At 40.4% G+C, this 20,183-nt stretch overlaps 1 protein-coding gene across 1 annotated transcript in view; it reads right to left on the bottom strand.

The window, feature by feature from the left end:
* The window catches only part of AR (androgen receptor), a 197,683-nt gene that overhangs the window by 70,940 nt on the left and 106,560 nt on the right, over positions 1–20,183 (bottom strand). Inside the window, exon 2 of the mRNA XM_025986825.2 lies at positions 15,212–15,363. Within this exon, the coding sequence (XP_025842610.2) occupies positions 15,212–15,363 (152 nt within the window). The remainder of the gene's footprint in view (positions 1–15,211; positions 15,364–20,183) is intronic.

Below are 20,183 nucleotides of genomic sequence, written 5' to 3'. Positions count from 1 at the left end.
ATCACCCCTACAATTATATCTAAAGGCAGATACTGGCTGCTCAGAACTCATTCATCTCTCTCAAGTATAAAGTGATTTCACTGCTTCTGTTGTACTCACAAATCTAACATAGTTCTAAGCCCTGTTAAAATGAAACATATTTATCTCTCTCCACAACCCTTCCTCTGTTTCCCTCTTCCCCTTCAGTTCTTTCACCCTACCAAATGCTCAATGCTTTCATTTGACCCTTGGCTCCTCAGAGCTTGCCACTCTTGATGCCTTATCTAAGCCTTCTTGTTCCATATAAAAGATAACAGAATCTGTTCTGAATCCCCTACGCCTTTCAAAATATATGAGACTGGTGTTTTATGCTTCCAGAGTCCTGTCAGTGGATATACTGATAACCTAATTCCCAATAGTATTGCCTGATAATAGCTAAATGTGTCCCAGAGAGTAAAGTCTTCCAAAACAGATCTACATATGGTGGGGGTATCAGACATGGTAATAGATCATGCATGGCAAGATACTTTTAAGCAGAGGGGCCTTTCATAATTTTTTAACACATAACACATGATTTTTGATGTTTTTATAGCCACCTGCCTCCCTCTGACTCCTCCAATGTGTCTACCATTCCTAAAGATCTGCCTATCAAAAAAAAAAAAATCTGCCTATCACATGCTCCCACTTCCCAAACCCTGCTTTTCTTTTCTTTTCTTTTAATTTTTATTTATTTATGATAGTCACACACAGAGAGAGAGAGAGAGAGAGGCAGAGACACAGGCAGAGGGAGAAGCAGGCTCCATGCACTGGGAGCCCGACGTGGGACTCATCCCGGGTCTCCAGGATCGCGCCCTGGGCCAAAGGCAGGCGCCAAACCGCTGCACCACCCAGGGATCCCCCAAACCCTGCTTTTCACCCAGTATTTCCACTAGTAGAAAGAGGTGCCAAAGGGATTTTATTTTTTAAAAATTTTATTTATTTATTCATGAGAGAGGCAGAGGGAGAAGCATACTCCATGCAGGGTGCCCTATGTGAGACTCTATCCGGAACTCCGGGGGATCACACCCTGAGCCAAAGGCAGACGCTCAACTGCTGAGTCACCCAGGTGTCCCCCAAAGGAATTTTAAAAGAAAAAATGTAATGCGTGTGAATTACAACCTAAGTATATGTAAACAATGTAAATATCTAACAGTAGATGCATAAGGAAAAAAAAACTTTTATTCTAGAAATTATGCATGCATGAGGGCAAGGCCTAAAAGAATGGGATACATTTTAGTCCATTGTTGTGTGAAGGTGGTGGGCATTTAAAAAAGCCATGAGTAGAAAGTATAAATCTCCAGATAGGTGATATAATTTCACATGTTTAAGATTGAAGTCTAAAGGCTATGAGGCACAAGACAGCCCAAAAGAGGTTTCCAGTGCATCTATAATAAAATCATGGTTTCATCAACATGAACCTTCTATCAAGGAAATCAGTCTAGCCGAGGGAAAAATATCGATAAGTACATCACTGAAAGGTAAAGCAAAAAGTGGTAAGAACCACAAGAGACTCACGAAGTGCCGCGCTGTGGGAGTACAGACAAGGGTTTGGTGCCTTTTGATGGGGTGGAGGCTTCATGAAGGGGGGGGCATTTGAGTGAGGCTTTAAAGGAATGTAGGATTTAAGGATATGGAGATGCAGAGAAAAAGCACTTGTGGCAGAGGGAGTAGCCTGAGTAAAAGTGAGGAAGAAGAAAGTGTGGGTATGCAATGGAAAAACAGAATAGTTTAACTACATACATTGTGAGTGCAGCCTCCTGCAGTATTTTGTTATCCTTGGAAGCAGAACAAATACTGATCATCCATTTTAGGAATAGAATGAAAAAATGGAACACAAATGACCAACCTGGAATAAAATTAGATTAACATTCTTTGGGAGGGGGTTTGATTTAAATCAATTGGTTTCTCTTTAATTCTTTTTTTTAAAGATTTTATTTATTCATGAGAGACATAGAGGAGGGGAAGGGGGGAGGGAGAGAGAGAGAGAGAGAGAGAGAGGCAGAGACACAGGCAGAGGGAGAAGCAGGCCCCATGCAGGATGCCTGATGTGGGACTTGATCCCGGGTCTCCAGGATCACGCCCTGGGCTGAAGGCGGTGCTAAACCACTGAGCCACCTGGGCTGCCCTCTTTAATTCTTTTTTTAAAGAATAAATAATTCTTTAAAAGAATTTTAAATTCTTTAAAATTAAATATTTTTAAATTAAATTAAATTCTATTAAATATTCTTTAATTTTTTTAAATAATAAGTAATTCTTTAATATTCACGAGGGATGCCTGGGTGGCTCAGTGGTTGAGTGCCTGCCTTTGGCTCAGGTCTTGATCCCAGGGTCCTAGGATCACATATTGGGCTCCCTGCAGGGAGCCTGCTTCTCCCTCTGCCTGTCTCTGCCTCTTTCTCTCTGTGTCCCTCATGAATAAATAAATAAAATCTTTTTTTAAAAAGAATTATTTATGAAAGAAAGAGAGAGAGAATCTGAGTGCGGGTAAGGGGCAGAGAGAGAGAGAAACCCATGCAAGCCTCATGTCCACCGATCCCATGACCCCAAGATCATGACCTGAGCCCAAACCCTCTCCATAATTATTAATAACATGGTTTCTTTTGGCCTTTGATTTAAAACAATCATTGCTGTATAATCTATCCCATTTTTTACTTATTCTCTCTTATGACATTTATCAGAGCAGTATTTAATTTTTGTTTCTACATCGCTATCCCCCACTAAACTTCGAGATATTTGAAAGGAGGACTGTGTCTCATTCACCACTGAGTTTCCAGTACCAAGTAGAAGGCCTAGAATATGCTTGCCTTGCTGTATGCTTATCTGCTGCTCCTGTTGGACTGAGATGTTTTACTCATCTCTCTATCCATACTTCTTAGCACAAGGCCTGACACATAATAGAGGCTGAATGTATGTGGAACTGAGATGAATTAGTTCCCTTCCTACTCTCTTAGTCCTCTCTACCGCAGTTTCCTCATTTGCAAGTATCTACTACCACACAGAGGTGTTGTAAAGATTAGGTAAGCACTTAGGGTAATGCCTAACACAGAGAAAATGTTCAGTAAATATTAACTGCTATGATTATCATCACCATTATTGTTTGTTGCTGTTGATAAGGCTTCCAGACCCACTGATGGGGGATAAAGCCCCTCTTGTTTAGAGTTGTCTTAAAACTTAGCTGACCTTGGAGGGCATGTCCACCAGGTTAGGAACTCCCTGACAGCAAGGCCAACTCACACTCATCTCTGGGCCCACACAGAGCCTGACACAATACATGTTTTTTGAAAAAATGAATGAGTATAAGCTGCTCACCTCTAGCCCTTCTCTAGCCACTCAATCATGAGAATACAAACGCCTAAAATCTAGTTCCATTTAACTGGGAGACAGGACCTAGGGAACTCTGTGCTGCCCACCATTGCTCTAGCCAATTCCTTTTGGGTCCTTGATATTTAGGAATGTACACATCTGAAAAAACTATTATATTCTGAATTTTGTCTGAAATATGCCATCTGTCTGAAAATAATTACTACCAAATTATCCATGTAAATAGCAACAGGTGAATTAGTTAGTTCATACTAGCATTTCTACAGTGAAATCATGGGACCTCTAGAAACATTCTATAATTTGATATGGGGCTGATTTTTCACTCATGTGCTAGAAGGCATTATCCACAGTGTTTGGTTCATTTTATTTTTGAAAGTCTGGCACTATGCAAGGAAACTTCCAATTGTCTTACCTCATGTAATTCCTTTTTAAAAACTACTTATTTATTTACTGATTTATTTATTTGAAAGAGAGTGAGAAAGAGGAAGAGGGAGAGAAACCCAAGCAGACTCCACACTGAGCACAGAATCAGACGGGGGGCTTGATCTCATAATCTTGAGATCATGACCTGCGCCAAAACCGAGTTGGATGCTCAACCAACTGAGCAACTCAGGTGCCCCCCAACCTCATGTAATTCTTATAATTACTCTGAGGATGGTCATTTTACCATCATTATCCTCATTTTATAGGTGAGAAGACTAAAGCTCAGGGAGGTGATGTCATTTTCCCAAGGTCACGCAGTTAACAAATGTTGAACTTAAATCAAGTAGTTCACCTGTATATCAACAGGGCTTCTAGGTAAAGAGCATTTTAGTATCTTTGTAGGGCTCTTAGGTAGACGAGAAGTCGTTCCACATATCCAAACCCCTTTCTTTTGCTTTCTACATCTATTTCTGCTCCCACGTAATCATAATCTGAACCTAAATTTGCTGGCTAGTCCTCATCAAGTTGTAAAATGAACAAAGAAAAATATTTTCTAAGTAATGTGGGCTACAGTGGAGTTTCTGGGGAGTCATGGAGGCTACACAAGTGGGGTGGCAGAAGAGGCCTTTGTAGGACAGTGGGAAGTAGGAAGACTTTAGTCATAATCAACCCAAATAAAGGACCAACCCTGTCTGTATTTGGAAGATGAGCAGAGCTAAGGAACCTCAAGGAATGGATATGTACCTACTGATGGGCACTGGGGGCCCTTGGTAGGATACTAACCATCCCCAAAAAACAGGCTTTCTGATAAGATCTGAAGGTGATTCAAGTAGGAGTTAAAGATAGGCAGTATGCTACACATTGGTTTTGGTTGGCTCATTTTAAAAAGGATCAGCACTGAAGAGTGAGTGGAGGTGGAGGGATGTACAGCCAATCTATGGGAAGCAGACAGTGAATTTCAGCATATCACCAGTGTTTCATTTTAAACACAGTAGAGTCAGAGGTCATACCAAAGCATTATCCTGTTTTTGAAAGAAATGCTCCTTACCTCAAACAACGACAACAACAGCAACAATAACACCACAACTAAACCACATTCCTCCAAGAGGTCCAAAGCACCAATAATATAGAAGGCAGTACTCTACATAAAAGACATTTTGGCTTGGTATCAAAAAATATCCATCTAGCTTCAGGAAAAGAAGCCTTAAAATTTATTTACACAGGTGCTGGCTCAGGTTTCTATTGAATCTCACCTCAACATACTTTAAAACATGCCTCTGGCTGGACAAGGGAAACCAATGGCTGAAGAGCATGAAAGATAATTTATGACCTTTGTTAGCTTTTCTCCTGGACTGTGGCTGTGGACTTGCTTACCAAGGAGGTCAGACAATTCTTGGGGTTGAAGACACACAGAAAGCTCTGACACCTTCAAGTCCAAAGCCTAGAAACCAGGAAAGGCAATGACACATATGCTTGCTGAGCTGTCCGGGGAATGTTACACACAGTGCCCTGGAAGGCAAAGAAGGAAAAGGAAGAGACTGACCTTTGCTATATTCTTATACAAATACTACTGGCCCTGCTGATCAGTAACATTAACTAAGTAACACTGAAGAGGTGTGTGTGTGAAAGAGAGAGAGAGAGAGAGAGAGAATTACATTAACCAGGGGACTGCCACATATACCATTTCACATCTTTCCTTTCTGTCTATGCAGGGGACACCCTAAGTCTATGTGTGCCAATGACTAAGACTTCACTCCAGGAGAAGGAATCAAAAAACTTACTGGGCATCAGGAGCGGTGTCACACATCATTTATTTCTTACAACAGCCATGTGAGCTATTACTCTCCCCACAGAAACACAGAGAAGTTAGGTGACTTGGGATTGAACTCAGGTCTACCTATTTCCCATGACCAATGCATAATAAAGTGAACCACTGGCAAATGGAGACACATCTGAAATATCCATAAAATTTCAGAGATTCATTGTTAAATATTTAGATTGTTATAGACTTACTGCTAAATTCTGCAAAACCATATAGTCCAGCTACTTTATTATTCAGATGGAGGTTTTGTGGTGCAAAGGTGGAATGAGACATGCTTATGGCCACATGTTAAGTCAATGGCAGAACCAGAGCCCTCTTTGGTGCTCTTGCATTACATTTTGTTCCACTATCTGGACAGCAGCCTACTTCCAAAAAGCCCAGAGATTAGAGTAGGACAGGAATGCAAAGCTCAGCATGGGGTAGGGCAGGCACAAAGACAAGCACTGCATGTGATAAGGGGAGCTCAACCATCTCTGCACTGCATAATGTTTCCCAAACAAGCCTCTTGCATTCATGAATCCCTTGTTGGTTGGTCTGTCCCCTCTTCCTGAAGTTCCCTTCCTACCTTTTTGTACCTAGCAAATTATCATACATCCCTCAAGACCCAAAGCAACCCTTAACTTTTCTCTGGAGCCTTCTCAAACTTCCCAGGTAAAACAACTCATCTTATTCTATATATGTTCAGGGGACTGTGTACTTTTTTCTAGTACAGCACTAATCTCTTTGTTATATTGAGAACTCTGTGTCATATTCACTCCACAGCCACTAAATACTTGTATGACTTTGGGCAAGTCACTTTAACTCTTCTGTGCCTTGGTTCCCGTTGCAAATTGGGGATAATATACCCTACGTCATAGGGTTACTGTGAGGATGGAATGAAAAAAGTCTATCAAGCAGTATTGGGCCTACTGAATGTCCAATTAATCGTTTTTGTTATTATCTCTTATCCCAGTGCCTGGTAGAGATCTGGTGTCCACATTAAGTAAGCACCTATTGTTGAATAAATAGACACCACATGAGGAAAGTGCCAGTCATCAGCCATTTTGGATATCCACACAGTCAGGCTACTACTTTGTGAGTCCATAAATTCCTTATCAAAGACTAGACTAGACTAGTGTTCTGTAAACTTTTCTGTGTTGTAGAACCTCTGAGTATCACATGAAAGCTATGAAACTCTCCCTAAAAAATCCATACATGTTTATACACATGCAACCTTGCAAGAATCTTCATATCATTAAAAGTCTCGTAGAGCCCTTCAACTATAGATTAGCATTAGTATCCATTCCCCTGCTAAAGAGAAAAACTACACTTACAGAAGATGCACTCACACATGGTGGAAGCAGAGGGGATTCAGATAGGCTGAGCACGTTTTAGGAGCCAAAGGTTGCTCTAAATGTTTATTATGCTGTCTCACATAATTCTTGGGGGTTTCAAGGTAACAATCTCTGTGGTTCTGGTTTCTAATTGGCAGTGAGGCCAGAGGCTCCTCAGACAAGAAGTAAGAAATTTTTAGCAAGCCCTAATTTCTGCCAGTTATATGTTCTGTGAACATGGAAAAGACATTTCCTTTCTCTGAGCCTCAGTTTCCTTATCCATAAAATGGCTTGGTCAGATTTTTAGATTTATAAGTTTTAAAAGATCCAAGTTTTGAAAGATTAGCATTTTAAGAGCCTGAGACTCCAAGCACTGCAAATCTTTTGTCTTTTCATTAAAAAACTCCTGGCTGAATTAGCTGTCCACAAAGTGAAAGGAATGCATTTATGTAACTTATAGAACTGTAAGAAGCCCAGCATCTAGGGCCCACAAGCAGATACTACAATGAAATCAAGGTCTGTCCACAATATGATGCATCTCAGGAGAGAAAGGAAGATCAAAATTTTAATTTTTTTTATTTTTGATAGTCACAGAGAGAGAGAGAGAGAGGCAGAGACACAGGCAGAGGGAGAAGCAGGCTCCCTGCACCGGGAGCCCGATGTGGGATTCGATCCCGGGTCCCCAGGATCACGCCCTGGGCCAAAGGCAGGCGCCAAACCGCTGCGCCACCCAGGGATCCCAGATCAAAATTTTAAAAGACAACAAGACATTGTAACTTTTTACTTCCATCCTAAAAGAAATATTTTCTGGTTTTGACATCAAAGAGGAGAAAAATACATTTCTCTAGCTCCTGGCCCCATGGAAATCATTCTGTGATAAACTTTGAGAAGGCTCAAAGCCAAGGGTCAAGGAACCAAGGTTCTACCATTTGTATGCATTTGCTCTGTCTCTGAGCTCTTACATTAGCTTGGTAATGAGCAAAATTTGCTTGAGAAAAAGTGTTAAATTATGCTTTCTGTTCTGTGGCTATATGAAGAGATCGAATTAAAAGCCAGCAAGGCTGGCTGTATCAGAATCAGAATTTTCCCTATGGAGAGTAGGAAGTGGTGGAAAGACTATGGCTCACATGTCCCTGGCCCTACCTAATGAAGAAATTGCTGATGAACCACCAGCTCTTTTTTTTTATAAAGATTTTATTTTTTCATGAGAGACACACAGAGAGAGGCAGAGACACAGGCAGAGGGAGAAGCAGGCTCCATGCAGGTAGCCTGACGTGGGACTCAATCCCAGGTCTCCAGGATCACACCCTGGGCTAAAGGCAGCGCTAAACCGCTGAGCCACCTGGGCTGCCCGAACCACCAGCTCTTAAGTATTTGGGGCTTTCTTAGGAAGACAAACTTCCTGTCAAATGAGTGCTACTCAGTGGCTTCTTGGTTTCTCCCATAGTACCCGTGTCTTTCTTAACTTCTGTCATTTCTGACTCTATTGTTCCTCTTCACTATTTTTCTTGTTTGCCTAAGCATAACTCTTTTTTTCTACTTTGGTTAGTATGTTTATATATTTGAGGGGCAGCTGTGCTATATACCAGAGTGACTATTACTTTCAAATCAGAACACCCGGGTTCAAATTCCAGCTATTCCATTTACAATCTGTTGATTAACTGGCAAAACCCTTGGTCTACTTATGTGGAAAACCACAAGGATGACTTTGCCTTCTGTCCCAGATGATTGTGAAATTCAAATGAGCAGTGGATATAGTGGCCCTGCATTCACTGAAGAGATTTAAAGATGTCCAGGATTGGGGCACTTGGGTGGCTCAGTCGGTTAAGCATCAGACTCTTCATTTTGGCTCAGGTCATGATCTCAGGGTGATGAGATGGAGCACCATGGCAGGCTCTGGGCCAGATGAGGAGACTGCTTAATATTCCCCCCCCTCTCTGGCCGTCCCCCCACTTACCCCCCACTTACACACATGCTCTCTCTCTAAAAAAAAAAAGTGTCCAGGATTATGATCTCCAAGCTCCTTAAGGCAAGCTCTTTATCTTGAGAATGTGAGCCCAATACCCCACATGTAGTAATAAGCAACCAGTAAATATTTATTGGCTGAATGGATGTGCAGATTACTACCAGGCCTGTTCTTGTGAGGTATTCAGTAGAGGACAGTGCCTAGTCTAGCCAGGAGCTGAGGAGATTCCATTGGGGAGTGCCCCAGGAATTGCAACAAAGACTGGAAGCAAAGCGACTGAGAAATCTAATCCTTATTCCCTTTATAAAGACTCATTCACCTCTAAATCTCAGGTTTTTCTTTTGTATAAGAGGAAGTTTTCTCTTCTGTACCCTCTTTTGGCAGGTACAAAGCTCACCTGCCTCTATGGAATGCTGAGAGCAGTTGCTTAGCCATGAAAAGGAGTATGAACACCTGAATAATTGGTTCCAGAAGTATGCACACATAGTTACTATAACTGAAGAGACTATTTTTTGAAATAATGGCTCATCGCAGAGTCCGATCATTCTGAAGGATAGTGTGTTTCTTGCTATGGGACTAGAGCCCACAGAAGTAAGAAAATCACTCCTGCCTTTGGAGAAAAGATGGTTCTGACATTTACCCTTGCAATAGAAGCCAGCTGCAAAGATCTATGAAACAGAGTTGCACAATTACCAATAGATTCTTTGAAGGACTGAAAAAAAGTTCTGGCTGCAGTATACGGGTTTTAAAAATTTAAGTTTGGGTACTAGTAACACAAGGTGGAAGCAGGCAACAGACTCAGAAGATCTTGCAAGTGACACGGCAACTTCTTTTTAATCATTGCTTCATAAAATGTACATGCTAAAAATAAGCAGGCAGAGAGCACTATACAGTAGCAATGGCAAATTCTTGACATGGTTCCCAAATTGGGCACTAACAAGAGACTTTAGTGGGTATCAAATATAATGGGTTACAGAGCTAAATTATTTATTCTGAAGGCCTGTGGTCTAGTCTCGTTATGGGGATAACCAGAATTAAGCCAGCAAATATGTAAAGAAACAGAATTATGGGCAGATTCATAACTCAGCTGGCCACCTGGGACCTGCTCTCTATGAATAGAGTTTTTCCATATCACTTAGTACCAGATATTCCCCAAAGTCCTTTCTCTTTACCATCTGGGTTATACATGGCATCAAGCAAAACTCATTCACATATATTTCATAGTTATCCAGATGCTTACGGTGAAAAAGTCTACAAAACATATAAAATGTTTTCAATTTATCTGGATATTACAAAGGGGAATGAACTACTAGATCATTAGAAAAAATGTGCCCTCTTCTAGCATTCTTCTATTAATTTACTTTTTCCTGTTTACTAAAAAGGCACCAGACCAGGCATTCTGGACAAGCAAGACACGCAAACTTTGGCCACTGAAGAAGAATGTTTAAAATTAAATAATCTAGAGAGTTACTAAAATACCAGGAGACTGGAAAAGGTGAAATTTACTATGCCGATTTGCAAGCACAGGAGTGATCATCTAAAGCTGGAGTCCACAAGCTAAATCCAGTGTGCCATTTGTTTCTGTGTGACTTAAGAGCTGAGATGATTTTTTAAAATTTTTTTGAGATGATTTTTAAATTTTAAATGGCTAAAAAGAGAGAAAAGAAAAATACACTGAATGGCATGTGAAAATTAAATGAAATACAAATTCCAGTGCCCATAAAGTTTTACTGTAATACAGCCACACCCATTAGCTTATGTTAGTATAGTCTAGGGCTGCTTTCAGGCTACAAAAGCAGAGTTGAGTAGTCAAGTCAGAGACCATATGGCCCACAAAGCCTAAAATATTTACTACCTGGTCTTTTATAGGAAAATTTGGCTGACACCCTGATCTAAAGTTTGACATTTAGAAAAAACAGAGACAGATAAAAGATAAGAGGAACTTTCGGAAAAGATATCTAGGATCAGTGCAATCAGGATCAGTCAATTCCTTGGCCAAAGATACCTATCAAGGCTCTGTTGAAGCTGCAAGCAGATCCTCCTAACATTGTTAACCTGCCCTTGGGAAATGTTGCTCAAAAAGCCAGGGAGTGAAGAGGACACTGAAAAGCACGAAAAACTCTCTGCAAGACTCCAAACAAGAAGTAATATTCAATTCCACATGAGTTGAGGTGGGAAAGAGTGGATTTAAAGGACAGAAAGAGTTCAATTAGGGTTCACTTACATTTCTTCCCTCACAAAAACCTGGGGTGAGAGAGGGAATCAAAGCCATACTTATTTAAAATTTGCCAGGAATACTAAATTGGGACATATTGTAAACATCAGTGACGATGCTGTAATTCTTTGAGTCCAGAATGTAAACTACAGTTTCAATTTTATGATGTGTACCAAACAGCACTCCATGTGTACAAAACAAATGGATGTACAATCTCCAATGTTTTACTAGAAAATGTCTGAAAAATAGTAAATTCTTGAGCACACAGTGCACATGATGAACTAATTAACCCTCTTTGAAACATGATGTGATAGAGATGGAGATTTACATCCTGATTTTCCAGATGAGAAAATGGAAAAGAAAGGAAGTTATCCAACTATGGTCACAATGCTGGGGGAAGGGAGAATCTCAGAGTCCTGAATTTTTAACCTAGCCCATCCACCATGTATTTTCTCAGCTAGTTCTATCCTTATCTGAAAATTGATTTTTAAAATACGATCTAGGATTCACCATCTGTTAGGAAGGCAAAACCAAAAGTGCATATAGGTATGTATAAATGCATGTTTGTTTGCTGACATAATAGTTTTGACAGTGATGATATTTGTAATTTGTAGAACCATCATAAAAAGTCAAAGCCAGAAAAGCATATTAAAAATATATAGGGGTGCCTGGGTGGCTCAGTCTATTAAGTGTCGGAGTCTTGGTTTTGGCTCAGGTCATGATCTCAGGGTCATGAGATCAAGCCCGGCATCAGGCTCTGCACTGGGTATGGAACCTGCTTGGGATTCTCTTTCTCTCCCTCTCTCTCTCTCTCTCTCTCTCTGAAAAAAATCTAGTTTAAGTCCCTTATTTTACAGACAGAGAAAATTGAAATCCAAAGAGGAAAATTGATTATTCAAAGCCAGACAACTAAAACCCCTTGGAGCCCCTGCTCCTGTGTATGGGCATCACCTTCCTTTGACTTCCTGGGCTTTTAGATAGCATTCAATATGCCTTCCCCATTACTTCCCTGCTCATTCCAACACCCCACCAGCTAACTGATTCTCCTTGTCCTTGTTTCTTGCCCATAGATCATCCCCCAACTGCATGTGCCCACATGCACACTCGCACGTACAAGCACTCATACACACAGAAAGTTTTTATCAACCAGATTTTAGTGATTTTACCCTTATGGCCTACCACGATTACTCTTTTAATCTCACAATATGTAGATACTTCCCCAACTAGCCTAATTCTCACCCCAAACTCCCAGAATTACTGACAATGAGAAAATATGAAGATCCTTCCTCTTCTTCCTCCTCAATAGCAAAACCTGGCTAGATTACAATTGACTCTGTGCTGAGCCTTGCACCAATGACAGCATTAAAGTCTCATGCTTTATGAACTACCAAAGCTAGAAATGGATTTCTGTCTGACATGCCAGGCTTTTAAGTTTTGTACCTGTGCCCAGTCCAGAGATTTCTGAAACCATGAATAAAGTGGTAATCAACACTCCGAATACTCAGTCTGACTTAACTGACAATGACAAACAAATGAGGAAAAGAAAGATCTGTGCTCCCACTCTCTCCAAAACAGGTGGAATTTCAAGTTTCAACAAGGCAGATTCAGAAACACTTTCATAAAGGCCATTCGGGCAATAAGGACACATTGTAAAAATGAGGGAAAAAAAATCCAAATCAATAAATGTTCTCTGTGGGTAATAAGACAGCCCCCTGCCTTCAAATAGAGATAATGACAGCAGTAAACTCCAGCCAACAAGCTTTATAGATGAGAGAAGAAAGAAAATGCCTGTTTTTTGGCTTTGTTTTCTTGTGTGTGTGTGTGTGTGTGTGTGTGTGTGTGTGTGTGTGTGTGTGTGTGTTTTAACCACTTTCTTCTATCCCTCAAAGGACTCAGGACTGGAATGTGGGGTTCATATTCCAAAGGAGCCAAGGGGCTCCATAGCTTTCTAAGAAATCCATTTGTGATTTTCCATACTTCAACAGTTAAGAGTATTTGGTCCCATGAGCTGATGGAGGCTCATTTTCTCAATATTACCAAGTTTCCCTAACTTATGTGATTCTAGGGTCTAGAGCATTTTGAGACCTTCCTGGATTTCCAAGTGTTCTGTAAGTTGAGTGATTAGCCATCTCTGCTTCCTTGTTCTCAAACAGCCCAAGATCCACATCATAGCACAGCTCTTTCTAGGTAGCCCCTGCCAGTTGCCACTGTGCTTTTCTCCCTCCTTCAGCCCTAACTTCTGCAGAAAGCTCCTATGTGGAGTATGTTATGACAGCAAATTTTCCCTTTTACAATATGTCTTATCACTTTCCCTGTTTTCTAAAAATAGCAATATTGTGACCCAGATTTATAAAACCCAGAGGTAGCATCATATAAAATCTAATCTATTGAATTTGCTTGTTCAGTTGCTTACTTAAACTCTTTTCTCATCTGATCACACCATCTCTACATGAGTGCTCTGGTTTATTCTATGCTCTACAGACAAAGCCTACAGGATAATGGGGTAGGGGAGGAAGCAAATTCTCACTGAGGAAACTGGGGGTGATCTGATGTCTTTGGGCTGTTCCTCACTTTCGTTTCTGACAGCCATACTTCTGTAAGTATCTTAAGAAAGGCAAGAACTGCTCTCCGTGTCTCTTCCTAAACTGCCTAGGTCTAGGTACTGGGGCTCTGGACCTTCTACTAGCCCAGCACAGGCAGTAGCAATAGTCTACTTGGGGGTATGGATGGAACATGCAGCATATTTTCAGTAATACTGAAAGGTAGCTATCTCTTTATCGCTTTGGGGACTGGAAGAAAACAAGGTAACAGTTTTATGTTTTATAAGTATTCCTGCCACCTGCCTAAAATTATAAAAAGGCAATCATCATTTCAATTGACTGTCAATTGGAAAACCAGTAAAGGATACCTGCTTTGCATCTTTTCTCTAGATGCCAAGAATCCTCTGGTGCTTCTGCTGTCCTCTGGTGGGTGCCATCACATTTCTAGTGAAAGGGGTGGCTTATATACCTGCCACTTTTAAGACTGTCCTCAGGGGTTTTAGTCTTTACCTAAGGCAAGACTGTTTTGGTTCCAACTTGGACCTCAACACTTCTAGGCCAGTGAGAGCAAAGGAAAGGTCTGGCAGGAAGTACTTCCTTTGTGGAAAATGGAGATGGGAGTAGATACTGGTGTTCAGCAACTGGGTCCACCCCCAGAGCGGAGCATTTTGGTCTAGAGGCTGCTTATCAGTGTCACTTGAGAAAAGAAGCCATTAGTACAGGATGAGGAATGAAGTGGATGAGTAGGAGGTTTGAGCCCAGGTCAATTGGGAAGAAAGGAGTCACTAGCATATATAGGAGGTCTGGAAATGGGAGTTCTTGCTGTAGGATGTGGGCCGAGCACCTCTGAGACTTGATCAGACATGAACTGTTCTAAACTCAATAAGACTAAGACTGTTCTAAGCTCAATAAGACTAAGAAGCCAGGGTTTAGCCCACTTAGCCAAATGTAAGATGCAATTTAGCATGAGTGCTATACCAATGGACTGGCCCTGAGGGCAAGTCTATGGAGAAAATAAAAGTGTTTTATCACTCTGTATCCCTATTTACCTAGAGGCCATTAATATAAAAGGCGCCCCATGAAGGCAGCAGCAGGAGGGAGTAGGAGCAGGGAACTGATGGTCTGCTGAACAGCAAAGAACACTTCTTTTCTGGGGCTGAGGCCAAGAGACTTTGTGAAGAGAAGTCCCATATACACTATAGTGAATGGGTGGGGAACACAGTTGGGGTTTCTCCATTCATAACTTCTCTAATAAAGACAATTTTTCCCTCACTACACAGCAGAGTGGAACACAAGCAGAGAAGAAATTAGATCTTTTCAAATCATTAACTATCTTCTATCCCTAGGACTGTCCCAGGCTCTAAGCACCAGATAGGACCACCTTCATCGACTACATTGCCTGTACTACCAAGGTGGCAAAAGCCAGGGGATCAGCAAATATAAAAACTTTCTTCTTTAGGTTCTTAGGTTCTTTGAGAGGGTCCTACCAGTGACTTTGACTCCAAGATGATAAAGTCCTGGGCTCTGAAAGACTGGTGTCCCTATATATAAGATAAAGGAGAAAGGGAGAAAGTAGTGTGTAAGACCCCTTACCTTCAGCGGCTCTTTTAAAGAAGACTTTGCAGCTTCCACAAGTGAGAGCTCCATAGTGACAGCCAGAAGCTTCATCACCGCAGATCAGACAGGTCTTCTGAGGTGGAAAGTAATAGTCAATGGGTAGAACATGGTCCCTGGCAGTCTCCAAACTGGAAAGACACATGAGAAACAATACAATACATGTCAGTGGCTGGCAGAGATAAGAGGACAGAAGTCTGAGGTCTTCAGGAGCAAACTTACACGTGTAAATTATTGTTTTTATAAAATAAAATTACTCCTTACTTAATTGAGTGTGAAGCTGATTTCCTGTCATGCAGGCAGAGACTTTTTGGATCCTGATAAGGAATTCGAGAAGTTCTCTGGAACCAGCCACTCTCATGGGCTAAGTTTATATGAGGGAAGGATGAAGACAGAAACCCGAGGTTAAGGTATCTAACTTAAAGTGGTTCTGGCAACAATTTCAGAGCAGTTAAGTGGTATGAACCCAGCTCTATGGCTTTACCTTATCCAAAGGGAGATCTAAGGCAAAAAAGTCTAAACAAAGCAGTCTGGTATGCTTTGCTCGAGTTCTCTGAGCCTCACTCTCACCTGTCAATAATATTGCTCATCCTACTGAGCTGTTGTGAGTGGCAGTATGAATTATATAAAAGGATAAAAAGCCTTTAAAATGAATACACAAGTGAGGGATCATGATTAGTGTCATCATACCAGTCTTAATTGTTCTATATTTCCCCCACTCCTTGACTTTCCTTAGTCATCTCTGTAGATCACATGGGCATCCTCTCACCTCCATTCTACAACACTGAGTAGCAGAATCCTTATGCCTGAGGGTTTTGTTGGGAAATGATACACAGTGATGACGGAAATTTCTCAGATACCATCCCAACACGTGGCCATTAAAATACTCATAGGGTCCTTAGGCTAGGATGGAGCCTCAGGGGTCACCTAGTCTAAACTTCCTATCTCTAAGAAGGTCTGTGTCTGAATCCTATCAGATGGATATGAAGGAGAGGGTCAGAAAAGCCAATCCTGAAACCTTAATGGAAGTGTAATTCTAAGTCTCCCATAGCAATTCAAGTTGAAACAAATGAAACATGGTTCTTCTAACCCAAGGTCAAATTTTTTTCTCTCCTATGCCCTCTGTCTCAGCATTCAACAAAACCCAAGTGACATCCTGGGTTAATCTTCCAAAAGTAGATGACAATTGCCCATATTCTCATCTACAGGAATGCAGCCATACTTTTTATGAGCACTTCTTCCTTACCAAGAAAGGAAGGAAGAAAGGAAAATAAGCCTTAAGGGCAGCCTATTTGCTGTGTTGGGTGATTTCTACACTTCAAAACAACTCTGGGAAATATTTTTTCCTCATTATTATATCTTATGAAGAAAGACTCAGAGAGGTGAAGCCCAAAATGATTTGACAGCAAACCCAGGATATCTGGCTCCAAATCCAACACACTTTCCATTACCCTATCATCTTCCTGCTACTCTTTCACTTTCTACACGTCTCTTTGATTACCATGCTAAGCATAGTCATCAGAATCCAAACAAGCATGAAATGTTATCCTCCCTTGAATAATCATGGATCAGCCCTGGCAGGGCAAGAGCAAAGAAAATTTTCGCTTAGGCTATAGTTGACAAGTACTTTACCTCTAAGACACAAATGTTAGCATTTATTCAAGTCCCACCAAGTACAACAGAAGTCACTCAAAAAGTCTGGCTGATATGCAAACCCAGCAGCTGGCTATGGTGGCCTATCTATTTCCTTCACAAGCTCTCAAGTTCCTAACTTGACTTTGGAAAGCCAGCAAGACTAGCAGAACCACAAGTTCCCCAGGAAAATAGCTCACTTCCCATATGTAAATGGGCCAAATGCTAAGAGCATCATTCCTTTGGCTAAAAATGCCATTTCCTCGGGTAAAAAATGTATCATTCATGAAGCAAGGAGAAGCAGCAGAAGTTTTTTGTTTTTATTTTTGTAAGTGTATTCATCTTTCTCTCTCTTTTTTTGACTTCTGAAACTAATGTAAGCCATTCAAATAAAATAAAAAAAGACATGTATTTAGGCACCTTATGTGCCAGGCCATTTCATATGTATCGGGTCATTTAATCTCCCCCAAAGCCTTGCCAGGTAACTCCGTATCATCTCTGTATTGTAGGAAAGGAATTGATGTTCAGGAAAATTGAGCTGGTTCAAGATCACTCATCTCCTAAGTGGAAATGCCAGATTCCATCCTAGGTAAGTCTGACTCTAAAGTGCCTATGACTAACCATGTTATAAAATTAAAGGTTGAAATTAGATAGACTCAACTCAACTCCTAGCACCTAGCCCTATGAACCAAGCAAAGGGCTAGGTGCTGGGAATATCATGATAATCAATATATTATTCTTGCCTCTAAGAAACCTACTATCTACCAGAGAAGACAGGAAGCAAGAAACTGTAAAATAACATAGTAGATAAAATAATAAAGCAGAATATAGACTGCTACAGATGAGAAAGCACCTCAAAGACAGGAACTTTTTTTTTTTTTGACAGGAACTTTTTTTAAAGGTATCAAGGTATATATGGGTAAATGAAGTGATGATGATAATGACAGTAATTTTTATCATATAGCTGGAAAATAAACACTAGATATACAGTGTAGAAACCTGCCTAAACAAGAGGTAGTTTTGAAAAGAGCCTTGAAGGAACAGAAATTTTCATCCATATTAAAATTTAAAATACAGTTCAAATTGTACAAACTAATTCAATTAATCAAATTTATGATCAATGCTTAAAGACTGAAAAAATTCATCAATATTTTGGTTATAGATGTGTTTAATAAAATGCACCATTTATGGAAATAACTATAGAAAAGGAGAAAGAAAGGGAGAAATAATAAAGACAGTTTGAGAATCTGAACTTTTCCTATTTACAACCCACTTTTTAAAAAAAGATTTTATTTATCAATGAGAGACAGAGAGAGAGAGAGAGAGAGAGAGAAAGAGGCAGAGGGAGAAGCAGGCTCCATGCAGGGAGCCCGATGTGGGACTCGATCCCGGGACTCCAGTATCACACCCCGGGCCAAAGGCAGGCGCCAAACCGCCGAGCCACCCAGGGATCCCCACCACCCACTTTGACTAAAGGCCTGAGTACCTGCTAACTTCTCCAGGCTGGTCTCCACCCGCCTGCCCCTCTTCTTTCTGGAAAAATATTTTGGATAGCACTCTTACTGACTCTGACCTAGTGTAGACAAAAGGCACATTTCAATTCTGCCTCATGGGCTGACCTCTGGGCATTGGTAATGAAAATTGCAACAAGAGTCCCTATCCAGGTTTATATCCTAGAGAAACTCATGCACATTTGTACCAGGAAGCATGTGTGGGAATGGTCATATCACTTTTATTTATAAAAGCAGAAAAGATAAACATCCACTAAGAGGTAAAAGGATAAATTACAGCACCCTCATTCAATAAATTACAATTCAGCAATGACAAGAAGAGAATACAAGTACACATATGTAAATCTTACAAGCTAATGTTGCATAAAAGACATAAATCACAATAGCCTAAATATTGTATGATTCCATGACATACAGTCCCCAAAAAAGTGCAGAAGTAAACAATACATAATTTGGGAATATATATATATATAATATATATTATATATATAATATGTTTTAAGCATTTATGTGTATATATATATATACATATATATATATGAAAATCATATACATCCAAGGGACTAATAAACCCCAAATGTAGGATAGTGGTTACTTCTAAGGGGAGACTATGGTTAATGATATAAGGAAGGAGGATACAAGTTGATTTATGCATGCATTCAAAAATGTCTACTACATACCAGGCATTATTCTAGGTCCTGGAGTTAGAGCAATAAACAAAAGAAATGGTTTTAAAGTTCTTATTCTTTAATCAGGGCTCATGAGCATTCATTTTATTATTATGCTGTATATCTAACTTATACAATGCATGCATTTATGCTTTCTATGGCTCTAACAGCACATTGTGAAAGAAAAAATAACCTGAGAAGTTTCTAACATCCTCCTAAATAGCAGCCTAAGCCCAAGTGCAGAAGTTTGATTTGAGAACAAGTAAGTTCAGAATTTGCATGCGACATTTGTATTTCTTGCCTCCCCCAGGTTACATGCTCACTTATTATCCCTATGATGGACATTCAGTTTTGAGTCTGAAGGAAAAGCACTGCCACATAAAAAGGAACTTTCCCAAACCAAAATACCACTTGCTTTTCTTCAACAGTTTCACAATTAATTAAATAATCACTAGATTATTTAATTCTGGATCACTAGAAGCTAGGGGACTACAAATGCCAGCTCAACTATGGGGAACTTGCGCTCAGAAATTTTCAGCACCTAGCTATACTCTCAGTTTGTCTGTCTCTCAGACTTGAAAATACCTTAAAGGGTCTGACTACTTTAAGCAAGTTCCCCAAGGACTGTGGAACCAAGATGAAATGCAAAAGTCACAGACTAGTTTTCCTTGTATGGAAGCTGAATGTCAGCTCAGCAGGGCTTTGGAGCCTGGCAGAGCTGGGCTGGAATCCTGTATCCTCCACTGAACCTTGGTCCCAGTCATTAAGGCTCTCTGAACTCCATTTGTCTCATCTGGAGATGGGGCATACTTTCTAACCAAAAGGGCTTTTGTTAGAATTACATTAAATAGTACCTATCAAGCCCTCCCTCCTGTGCCTGCCATATGATAGTTGCATTGTATATATAGGGTGCCTTCACCTTTTGCCTTATTATAATAAAGGGGGAAATGTCTAATATCCTTAAAATGAAAAAGATCATCATTCTTGGCTATACAGTGCATTTAGAAAAAGGTAAATACAAGTGGGGAGATCAAGAATAAAAGGCTAGATGTGTAAAAGTGTTGTTTCCTGAGTCATTAATTTTAGCCATTCTGACTGGTGTGAGGTGGTATCTGATCATGGCTTTGATCTGTATTTTCC

The sequence above is a fragment of the Vulpes vulpes genome, chromosome X (genome assembly GCF_048418805.1).
Source record: "Vulpes vulpes isolate BD-2025 chromosome X, VulVul3, whole genome shotgun sequence".
Classification (NCBI taxonomy): domain Eukaryota; kingdom Metazoa; phylum Chordata; class Mammalia; order Carnivora; family Canidae; genus Vulpes; species Vulpes vulpes.
The sequence above is the reverse complement of the archived record's forward strand: the minus strand, read 5'-3'. Positions and strand labels throughout refer to the sequence as shown.